The sequence below is a fragment of the Lissotriton helveticus genome, chromosome 3_1 (assembly GCF_964261635.1).
Source record: "Lissotriton helveticus chromosome 3_1, aLisHel1.1, whole genome shotgun sequence".
NCBI classification, from domain to species: domain Eukaryota; kingdom Metazoa; phylum Chordata; class Amphibia; order Caudata; family Salamandridae; genus Lissotriton; species Lissotriton helveticus.
In genome coordinates, this window is record NC_136061.1 from 149111859 (window position 1) to 149124200 (window position 12342).

At 47.2% G+C, this 12342-nt stretch overlaps 1 protein-coding gene across 1 annotated transcript in view; it reads right to left on the bottom strand.

Moving 5' to 3' along the window:
• LOC144822741 (uncharacterized) overlaps window positions 1-12342 on the bottom strand; it is a 2085503-nt gene that overhangs the window by 879483 nt on the left and 1193678 nt on the right. Inside the window, exon 79 of the mRNA XM_078680596.1 lies at window positions 4657-4797. Within this exon, the coding sequence (XP_078536722.1) occupies window positions 4657-4797 (141 nt within the window). The remainder of the gene's footprint in view (window positions 1-4656; window positions 4798-12342) is intronic.

Consider the following 12342-nt stretch of genomic DNA (forward strand, 5'->3'; position numbering starts at 1 on the left):
ACTGAATCAATTAATATTTTCTACACTTTCCTATTTTCTTTGTTCTCTGATTACCTAGTGGGTAATAACTATATAAGTACTATTATTTGTGTAAACTTGATTTGCACCTTGTGTTTCTCCTTCCTTTACTAACTTTCTTTTTGATGTGTTATTTCTCAGACAGCCACATCCCCCAAACAGTTTATGCCAGGCTTTACCTCAGACTATAAAGCAAACTTATTTGATGTCAGATGTAATCCAAAATATGTAAAGAATGGATTGGTTTGGTTTGACAACTGTAAACTGCAGCTTTGTATGCAATGTCACTGGACCATCTTGTGTCATGTTTTAATTCCATATGAGTGGTATAAGACAATGCTGAGACACAGCTATTGCCCATTTTACTGTGGACTAACATAACATAACTAACATTTAATTTGCCAATTAGTGCTTACCAAGCAATCTCCATGTTGAACAGTCAGGTTAGGTCCCCTCTAGATGGGAAAACAAGAAAACCAGACTCAGAATCCCATACTGGTTTCAGCTTTCCTGGAATTCATCAGGGGCCTGGCATTTCCTACTCAACCAGGATAGTGTGATGTGCATTAGGTTGACATCTGTCTGGAGTGGCTTAATGTGCAAGGAAAAAGAAGAAATTAAGGCTCAAGTAGGTATCAGTGACTGGGATCAATTCTAGCAATCCATTCAATAATTTTCTAAGTGAGACACCCTGAGTGTGGTGGTATGACTGGATGTGGGTCTGGGTGTGGGTACCATGCTCACTGTGCCTTAGGTGAGTGCGATCATGGAAAATCAACCTCCTGGTGAGATTTCTGAATGCTGATGGTCAGATTTCTCATTGCGAGTGCTCGCATATGCTCGCAACCGCTTGTGTTGAGAACCTATCCGTTCGCACTGAGGAAGCTACTGCTCGAGTAAAAAATCTACTTGAGCAGCAGAATGGAAGCAGCGCCTGCTTGAGCTGTGCCATTCGCGATGACTGCACAGTGCGGACAAGCACCTGGTGCTGAAAATCACAGCAGACTGCATTTATGTAACGCACTTTTCCGCTTGTGGAGCTCCACATAGCGTGACAGAGTTTTTTTTAAACTTTGCGGAGTTCTGTAAACTCCGCCCAGACTTAGTTAAGAGGAGGGTATTGTGATGTCAGAGCAGACTGTTATGTGATAAGAGTCTTTTTCCAAAATCACCATGGTGATTATAGATCAGTCATGACTGGTCTGTAAAGAGCTTTTATCAGCTAGACTAATTAAAGACTATACACATCATATTTCTTTATATTAAATAATAATATTGCACAACTGCAGATGCATTTATCAATAACTCAAGTAGACATTAAAGCATCTAGATGCGAATTCCATAGAGGGGTGGCTCCTCCATGTGGGCAGAGGAGCGTCGCCCCAGTGCTTTCTCGCAGTGCGAGAAGCAGAAACACAAAATGGTATTATAAATACTATTTTATGTTTCTGCTTCTCGCTCCACGAGAAAGCAGAAGGGTTTGGTTGGGGGTGAGCCTGCTCAAAGGCTGGGGAGGAGTGGCTAGCCCACTGCTGTAGTCCCTCACCAAACCAGTCATGCACACTCTCCATTTTTGCCATGTAGGCTGCATGCAGCCTACATGGAGAAAATGACCTCCCCATAGATGCCTGTGCGGTCGGCGTCCCAGCCAATCACAACGCTGCCATTATAATTGGCTGAGGGCAGAGGAGAGAAGCTGCCTGCTACCTGTTGCAGAGGACGACGCAGGACTGACGACACGGGACCGGGCCAGCAAAGGTAAGTTTTTTATTTTAACTGAAACACCCGCCCCCGCACAACCCCCTCCCCGATCGAGCCCCCGCTCTCCCCCACCCACGAGTAAACTCTGACAGGTTGAGCCTTTTTATGGGTAAAGTATGGCTTACCTTTAACTGAATTTGAATGGGCCTCTCTTTGAAGATAGGCATCCTTTGCGGGTGGTTGCTTTACGTTACTGCACCAGCCTGCGGGTGAATGCGTTGTGGGATTTAATCATCCCAGGACCCCCTTGTTTATCATTTGCCTCCGTGCTTCCATGTGTTATATGACATGGGCGCAAAGACAAAATGTTTCCCCGTTTGCATGGGGCCACACACCTACACAAAGAAGGAATGCCCCCAATTGATCACATTGAAGCAAGATGTGCGCCAGAACAATCCATATTATAGAAGGGGCCCACAAGCATCTGTGGCCCCTTTTATATTACCAAAGTGCTGCTGGGAACAGAAGAGGGTGAAATGAGCCCCTGAGACATTTTCTGAAACATGATGATAAAACATTAATACAAAACAATAGGTACTGCTATTTCATTAAAAGATATCTTAGTTGGGGAAACCTAAATAAGATATAACTAATGTCTGCAATGCTTACAGTACAATAAAAAAGGTGCATTTAAATAAGTTCTCACATGCAATTTTTCTGATGAAAGGACTAACATTCAAGCCCTCATTACCAGTAAGGGCTTTTGAAATGTTTGCAAAGGGCTTGGAATTACGGGGTGTGTTGAACAGGTTATTTACCTTCCGTAACGATGTATCTGTAAGAAACATTAGTTAGTTATAGATTCCTTACCTTAGAATTACCCCCAGGTGTCAGACTTGATCCTCAGCAGTACCTCTACGAGTCGGAAGGTGGCGACGGTTCGGCTTCACATTCGTCGTTGGCGTCGTGTCACCGGTATCCCCTTGCGGCAGCTACTTAGACGCCGTCCTCGCACGCTGAGGTCAGTTCTATACACGCCAGAAACTCAGAGCCATGCAAGACACTGACCACTGGTGCACAAAACTAGGGCTAACCTTAACCCTCTAAATCAGTTCGCCGAACGGGGAGGATGGGTGGGGCGGTAAGGAATCTATAACTAACTAATGTTTCTTACAGATATATCGTTACTGAAGATAAGTACCTTGTTCATCTGAAAGAAACACATTAGTTATAGATTCCTTACCTTAGAACAGATACCCCAGCAATACCAACCCCGGAGGTGGGTCTGCGAACCAAGATCTCACCAGGAAGTCCTTGAGACAGAACGGCCAAAGAAGCCATCCCTCCGGACTTGACTGTCAAGACAGTAGTGCTTCGTAAAAGTGTGCAACAAAGCCCACGTAGCTGCCGGACAGATGTCATGCAGAGGAACGACTCGTACCCAAGCAGTGGTTGCCGCCGTCACCCTGATGGAATGGGTGCGCAGCCCCACTGGAGGCTCCTACTTTGCCAAAGAATAGCACACTTTGATACACAAAACGACCCACCGGGAGATAGTTTGTTTGTGTACGCCCCGACCTTTCTTGGCACCCACGTACCCAACAAAGTGCTGGTCATCCACCCGGAACGGTTTGGTGTGCTCCAAATAAAAGGAAAGTGCACGTAATGGTTCCAGACAGTGGAGCCTCTCTTCCTCCTTCGAAGGATGTGGAGGTGGAAAGAAGGTGGGCAAGGTGATGGTCTGCCCAATTTGGAAGGCAGTGACTACCTTGGGTAAGAAGGATGGACGAGTCCTGAGGACAACCTTGTCTGGATGCACAGAGAGAAAAGGAGAGAAAAGGAGGCTTAGAATAAAGCACCTGGAGCTCACTCACCCGTCTGGCAGAGGTGATGGCCACCAGGAAAGCAGTTTTGAGAGTTAAGAGTCTCAGAGGACAGTTATGAAGTGGCTCAAAGGGAGCGCACATTAAATAAGTTAAAACTAGGTTCAAGTCACACTGAGGCATATGGAAAGGAATAGAGGAAAAAGATGAGTTATACCTTTCAAGAAACGATTTACCACAGGGAACTTGAAAAGGGAAGGCTGATCTGGGAGCCAAAGGAAGGCAGAGATGGCCGAGAGATAGCCGTTGATAGTGCCCAGAGCAGAGCCCTGCTGGTCCAAAGAAAGAAGAAACAAAAGAACCTCAGAAAGAGGGGATCCACAGCCTTTGCTGTGCACCATGCCACAAATTTGTTCCACCGGCAGGCGTATACCGTCTTATTGGAGGGACACCTGCATGCCAGAATTACATTGCAGACTATGGGAGGTGGGTCGAATGATGTCAACTGCCGCTGCTCAATCTCCACGAAAGGAGGTGGAGGCTGGACAGGTTCAGCACAGCTGACGAAAATCGTTCCTGATTCAGTCTGATGCCTCAGGGTAATTCTAAGGTAAGGAATCTATAACTACTGTGTTTCTTTCAGCTATAATTATCAGACTATTAAGGTTTTCCTCTGATAAAATTCCAGCAGGTCAAAACTGCCTAAGTTTATCGAGGGAAAGAGATGGGGAAAAAGGTAAAGCATGCAGAAATCGGTGTGTTAATTACCATTGTGCATTTAAATACACGGAATTGGAGTTATTTAGCACATGCACATGTTGAAATGGTATTTAACACATGTGGTAAATACCCAACCCTATTCTGGCAAACTCGTTATGAGGACCTTAATGCCTTTATCATTATTTTAAGCAGTGGAACCTTAAATAAAGTTTGTGTTTAGTGGAGATAACATAACATGTGTATTTGTAAAACGCGCGTTCATCCATAGGTCTCTTGGCGCTGAATAACAGATGTTTATAACGCAGCATGAGAGTATTCCAGTTGAAAGGCTATCAGAAATGTCAGCTCACATCATAAATTGCATTATAGATTTTTAAAAGGGTTCGTAACTTACTTCCTGCTTGTGATTGAAGATAGCAATCATTCCCTCTGTATTGTCCACATCGTTTGTATCAGAGGAAATAAAACAATCTCTGACCATCTTCTCCAGCTGCTGGAGGGAGTGTTGTTGCTGCAGAATTGCTTTTGTCACTTTCTGTGAAGAGAAGAGGGCATAAAAATAGCACATAAGCGGCCTATTTGAAAAGCAGCTACTGTGAAAAAATTATCCAACGCTACTTTTTGAAGTCCTAAATAGCAGAAGACTAAGACATTTCAGGAAATGAAGGGCAATTCAATTTCAGCCCTAAGGAGCAGCAACCTCTTAGCTTTCTTACATGATGAATTTACATAAAGTGAATCTAACTGAGAATTACTGAACAGGCAGTGAGTGGTGTTCCAACTATCTGTAAGGCCTCAGCCTGCTGTGGACCAATACTCTTTTAGAGGGACACCATTTCTTCCCAATACAAAACAGGTTTGGAAATTGCAAAACTACCACCATGTGATGACATGTCTGAATCGACGTTCCACTCTGATAAAATGAAAGCAAGAACAATTCAGTGGAAAGAAGCTAAAATGCTACATTGATATGCGCATGATGCCTGCTGAAAATGGGGTCCGCGAGCTAAAGAGAGCAGAAATTTTAGACAATTTCAAGTGGAAAAGTCCTTTCCATAGGGGTACATAATCAAACATCGTGAATCTCTTGTGCAGTAAAAAAAAAACTGCATAACTCATTTTATTAAAATGAAATTACTATGGAATTAATTTTTTCGCACCTCATCATTTACTTTAACCTCACATATTCTGTGGTACTGGTCAGTGCCCATTTAACTTGCCCAATGGCACTAATGTGCACTGATTTTTTTTGCACTGGATTGACTTGAACCATTCTGCTCGAGTTTTGCTATTGCACATTCATTTTCAGCTCATCTTGCCCCACGAGTGCCAGATTTTTTTTTGCTCAATTCTAGCCCTAGTTTTGGTTCTTAAAATACAGCTAAGTGATGTGTTACCTGATCCAAACGTGCTGGATTTTTTGACCAGGTGGGCAGAATTAGCCCAAACATATAAATAAAATTTAAAAAAATGAGTGGTACAGTGCAAGAGTACCATTAGAAGTATTTGTTTTTCATATGTGTTGCATGGTTGAAGTGAGGGAGCATGCCTCCTAGTTAAGGAATTATGTAATGCACCTTTAAATCTCATAATGCCGCCATAAAACCAGAAACTTTCATCCTTATCACACCAAGCCGGTGGAATGTGCTCTTTCCTTAAAATCCGATCACAACCACATTAATTTAAAGAAACTCTTGAAAATTATTCTGAATCTCCTTCTAATACATTTTCCAGCGTACCAGGCACCACTGCAACTACTTTCGTTTGCCATAACTGAAAGGACGTCTTTATCCAATCCATGCTTTTTTCTCATCCTGTGCTCAGAAATACCCAAACCTTTACATGGAGTGCACTATAAAACTAATATATATCTAGAGATGGCTGAGCAGGAACCAAACTATTCTGTCGGACAAGTTTCTTACCTTCGGTAACGCATTATCAGGTAGAGACATGATCTAGCTGCAGATTCCTTAGCTTTCAAGGCGTCAGGCTGGATCAGGAAGATTTTTCTCAGCAGTACCCCCGTGCGTTGGTAGTTGGTGTCAGTCGACTCCAAGAGAAGTTGTCGGTGTCATGTTCGTCAGCGCCATGTTCGTTGGCGTCGTGACGTCCGCGTCATCAATATGACCGCCACTCCGGCGCTCTGACGTCAGTACTTTTCAAGAGATTCAGGTTGTCAGGTAAGGAGGCTGTGATGACAGCGCATGCAGTTCGCTCACACTCCTAGCAGAGGTAATTGCCACCTAAAAAGCTGTTTTGATGGTGAACAACCATAGAGGACAGTTGTGCATTGGCTCAAACGGTGCGCACATCAAGAAAGTGAGGACCAAATTTAGGTCCCATTGTAGCATAAGAAAAGGAGAAGGGGAAACAAGTGGGTTAACCCCTTCAAAAATCTCTGCACCAGAGGAGACTTAAAAAGGATGGCTGATCTGGTAGCTGAAGAAAAGCCAAAATTGCCGAAAGGTAGCCTTTCAAAGTGCCCAAGGCAGAGCCTTTCTGGGCTCAGGAAAGGATAAACAGGAGGATATCTGCCAGGGAGGCCGACAAGGGATCAATGGATATTTCCAAATTTTGATCCAGCGGCAGGCATATGCCGATTTCGTGGAGGGACGTCTGGTGCCAGAATAACCTCGCAGACTTCATGAGGAAGGTTAAAAGCTGTCAACTCTCGCCGCTCAATCTCTACGCAAGGAGGCGGAGAGTGGACGGTTTTGGGTGGAGGACTCTCCCCTGCTGCTTCAACACAAGATCCTCCTGAAAGGGCTACATGATCAGATGATTGATGCTCATGTCTACAAGCTCGGGATAACAAACTCTTGGTGGCCAATCTGGATCTACAAGTATGACTTGTTCCTGCTTGCTTCTGATCTTATTGAGCACTCTGGGCAGGAGTGGTATGGGCCAAAAGTCTTATACGAGGTCTGAGCTCCACTCGCGATGAAAAGCATTACCGAGCAAGAGCCGCCTTGGAAATTCCAACACGCAAAACTGCTGACATTTCAGAGGCGAACAGATCTAACCAGGCTCTCCCCACCACTAAAAGAGACCTTGTGCCACCTCCGGATGGAGACGCCAATCATGATCCGGCCAGGTGCTAAACCACCAGGGAAATGCCCTGTTGCTCCAGTCAAGTCCAGAGGCCTCTTGATAAAGAGTCCACAATCCCACTCTGCCTTGTTTGTTGCAGTACCACATGGTTGTAGTTTTGTCCATGAACTCCTAAATTATCCTTTCAGTGCCAGTCGGATCGCCCAAAGCTCCAACAGATTGACATGAAGCCTTCTGCCGAAGACCAGAGACCTCTGATCTCCACCTCTTCCAGATGGCCGTCCCAGCCCAGAAGAGACACATCTGTCACTGCTGTGAGATCCTGATGGGAAAGGGAGAGGGGGAGGGAGAGGGGTCTGTCCTTGATCCAATCGCGGTCTGTTAGCCACCACTGCAGGTCTTTTGCTGTGCCCTTCCAGATCTGACCAGGTCGGTGAGGTTTCAGGTCCCACTGCAGAGCCCGCATATTCCACTGTGCATGGTTCACCAGCAGGATGCAGGAGGCCATGAGGCCCAACAACCTCAGAGTTATTCTCACCTCTATCCAAGATAGCGGCTGAAACATCGGTATCATAGCCTGAATATCCTGGACTCGCCATTTGGGAGTATAAGCAGGAAACTGCACCTTTTCCAGAACCGCTACAATGAAAGGGAGTCAGGTGTGACTTCAGCACTTTGATAGTTAACCCTAGCAAATGATGAGCCACTTTGAACAACCAATCATCAAGATAGGGGAAGAAAGGAACCCCTGATCTCCGCAGATGGGCTGCGACCACCGCCATCGCCTTTGTGAACACCCTAGGGGCGCTTGTGAGGCTGAAGGGGCTCGCACCAAATTTAAAGCATTTAAAGCGCTCGTGGCCCACCGTATACCACAGGTAGCCACCACAGGTAGCAACAATAGACAGGCAGGTAGACAGGCAGGGGCTATGAAAACAGGCAACCTGCAAGTCCAGCGCCACCATCTAGTCTCCCGGGTCAAGGGCATACAGGATCTGAGCTAGGGTGAACATCTTGAACTTCTCCTTTCTAAAGAAGTAGTTGAGGGCTCTGAGGTCGAGGATAGGACGAAGACGTCCATCCTTCTTTGGGACCAGAAAATTGTGGGAATAACAAACACAGCCTATTTGTGGCCCGGGTATCACGATTCGCTCCTTGTATTCTCGTGTCCACCACCAGGGGGCTGAACTGTGGGACTCTCCAGTGTTCTAATATGCTTCCTGACACTCCCTTGCATGAATATCTTGACTTCCAGCCATTTGGACACTATTTGGGAATTGACATCCATTCCCAATCCATGCCGGGTTTTGTGAAAGCCAGCCTGCTTAGACTTAAACCCAGCCTACTCATGCCTGAAACTCCATTACCCAGAATTCCCTGCTCACTGCTTTGTCTCCACCCCTGCAGGCCAAGGATGGGTGGAGGAATTCAGCTCACCTGTGGCTGGCTGCTGCTAGCCTGCTCACACCACCTGCATGTGATTACTGTGAGCTCTTTTAAGTTCCAGCTCCCTTCAGGCAAAGGTTGGTCATTGTAACTGTTTACCGGTGAGACCAATCCTTGTTTCCAGAGTTCCCTGAGCTTTTGCTATTCTTGTTTGCAGTGTTTCCTGAGCTTTAATTATGCCTTGTTCCTGACCTGCTGCTGTTTTCCCTGTTCCTGAATTAGCACTGCCTGCAGTGCTACCCTGACCTCATAGCCTTAGTATTGCTTGTTCCTGAACTGCAGCAGTTTCCCTCCTCCTGAATTAGCACTGCTTGCAGTGCTACCTTGTTTCCTGAGTTCCTGAGCTATAGCTATTCCCTGTACCTGAATTAGCACTGCCTGCAGTGCTACCTTGTTTCCTGAGTTCCTGAGCTATAGTTATTCTTTGTTCCTAGGCTTAGCTATTTCTTGTTCCTGATTTGCACTGCTTGCAGTGCTCTCTTGACTCCTTGTTTCCTGAGCTGTAGCTATGTCCTGTTTCCTTGAACCAGTATTGCCTGCAGTGCTACCTTGACTCCTAAGCTCTAGTAATTTCCCTGTTCCTGAACTAGCACTGCCTGCAGTGCTACCTTGACTCCTGAAGCTTTGGTAGTTCCCTGTTCCTGAACCAGCACTGTCTGCAGTGCTGCCTTGACTCCTGAGCCTTAGCTCACTTCTTGTTCCTGCCCCAGCACTGCCTTCTCTGCTACTTAGTTTTCTTGATTCCTTAACCGCATGGATGCGGTGCATTTTCCCGCTGTACGCGGCAATTTCTAAATTACCGCGTACGGCAGGTTACGCTCATAACGAGCTGAGATCGTCATCAGGCCCGAAGGGGTTAACCTGCACTATTCTAGTATACCCTTGTAGCCTCCCCTTCTGTATATCCGTTTCCAGTCCCTGCCTTGCTTCCCATTTCCTTGGTTCCAGTTCTAGTTTGCTGCCTTTCTATTGTGCTGTCTTACTTCTGTTACCTTGTATGTTTGTTACCTGCTTTCTGCCAAGTGTGCCCTGTCATTTTCCTTCCTTTCCTGTTAAGCACTCCTCCTTGCTAGCTCCTTGTCTATTGTGCTTGTGTTTAGTTCTACCCCTTTGCTGTTACTGCCTTGCGCGTTCCTGTTTGATCGCCAGGATCCGTGGGCTTAGCTGACAACCTAGGTGGTGTTTCTTGTTCACTGTGAGTTTTGTCTTTGAGTTACATTTATAACATCACTATAGGTATAAGCTCCACAGACCCTGCCTTTGCATGCATATCCTACATGTGGGTATTTGCAGTCAGTGTCTGTAACAGCAATTGCGGGTAAGAAACTTACTGAGCTTCAGTCTTACCATGTGTAGCTCCTGAGTGCTCTACCCCACACACCCTTTATTGTTAATGTTGTATTATATATATGTCTTGCACGTCTGTCCCGGGTGTAGTTAGTCTGAATGCTAAATTGCCTTGTGAGTACCCTTCCTTTCTGAGTCTTACCCATCGTGTTCACTTGTACAGGCTTCCCCTTTGGATCCCTTTTTCTTCTCTGACTCCCTGTATGATCCAGGGCAGCACTGTACTCCTCCTTTCTGTGTACGTCTTCTACCCAGTTCCCAGTCCTTGTCCAAGTCCCTGACTGTGTTCCTCACGTAGTCCCGGACAGTCCCTGCCACCGGGAACCCTCTCAATAGCTCCCTTGGCCAAGAGGCATAGATTGAGGTGTAGCCTCAAAGGGGAGGGTGTAGACCCTTTAGACTATTTGCAACACCCACCTGTCCGATGTGGTGTTTCGCCAATGGTGGAGATGATGGCGTATTCTGCCACCAACTGGTCATAAATGTTCCTGTGGTATCAGGCTAGGAAGATTTTGCGGTGGAGGAGGGGACCGTGGCTTGGCTGGACTTCTAGCCTCCCGACCCATGGGGTCGGAATAAACTGCGTCCACGGCTCCACAGAGGCTGCTGAACTTGTGGGGCCCTGGAATAGGGCTGTGCTGTTGGTAGCCCCTTCCGTAGCCACAATAGGAGCGAAAAGTAGATGCATGCCGGGGTGTTGTGGTGAGATCCAGGGACTTGGCGGTAGCCCATGAGTCCTTGAAATGCTCAAGGCCCTTGTCTGCTTTATCTTCAAAGAGATGGGAGCCATCAATGGGCATGTCCATAAGGTTAGATTGATCATTCCCCAAAAAAACAGCTGTCCTCAGCCAGGTGTGGCGACATACGGCCACAGTTATGGAAATCAATCTGATTAGCAAGTCTGTCATGTCCAAACCACATCTGATGGCAAACTTTGCTGCATCTCTCCAGTCTGAGATAGCTTGGGGGAGTAGGGCCCAGTCATCCTCCGAGACCCTGGGCAGCACCTGCACAACCGTGTCCCATATCAAAAGGGAATAACGGCCCAAAAGGCATGCGGTGTTCACTGAACGTAATGCCAGACTGACGGAAGAAACATTTTCATTCCAAAACTCTCCAGTCTCTTGGATTCCTTGCCCAGTGGGTGTGGAAGGGAATGCGCCATGGGAAGTGGAAGCCAGAACTACCAAGCTTTGTGGGGTGGGGTGGATGTTGAGGAAAACTGGGTCTCCCAATGCAGGGCGGTGGGCAATCATCCTATTCACAGGAGCCTCTGTGTTGGGCTTGGACCCGGTGCCCAGAACGACATCCGTTAAGGCCTCATTGAAAGGGAGCAAGGGTTCTGAGCTGGGCACACCAGGCTGCAGTACCTCTGTCAAGACATTAGTCTCGACTGCCACCATAGGGAGCTGCAGGGCCAAGACCTCCACAGCTCTACGCACCACTGTAGCAAATGAAGCCACCCCCTCCATAGCCAGGTTAGGTGGAGACAGCATGCAATGGTCTGGGAAGGTGTCCAGACCACTGGCATCACCCAGTTCCTCGTACCTTAACATATCTTGTGGGTGTGGGATTTTTAAGGGATTCCGCTCCCCCTCCCAATCCTCCTCATCCATCCGAACCCTTCAGAATAGGGAAGGTTGAATGTCATGGAGCCGTACGACTCTGGTCTTTGCGTCGGAGGACGCACAACCGGCTTCATGTCTTTGGGAAGGTGCCGCTGGTGAGCACCGATGACGGCGAGGACCTTGGCTTTGGACGTGGTGCCGGGGAAGGCCGCTGCGGACATGCGACCTTCGCCAGTCCAGACCCGGGAACGAGTCCAGCTGGAGGCCTTTGCGCTGGGGCCGAGGTCAAGGGCCTGGAACCCACGAGGACTCTTCCATCATCTGAGCCTGCATGGCCAAAGGCACGCCGGCAGGGTCAGGACGCCTAAATATGGTGCACATGGAGTCTAAAAACTCCTAGAGCTGGGCGGGGGTCGCTCCCCGACCCGGGTAGGCAGGGAAATGTGGAAGTCAACCCAGGCACCTCCTCCACGGAGCGGGGCCTCGAATGCTGAGGTTCCTCTGCCTCATCACAAGACGGACGGGATGAAGTAGAAGCATGCCTCGACTTCTTGTATTTCTTGTGATGCCTCTTACCTGACTTTGACGACTCAGACGAAGAGGACTTTGATTCTTCGGAGCAGTGCTTAGACCTTCTTCTCAATTGAGACCTGGACCAAGATCGAGAC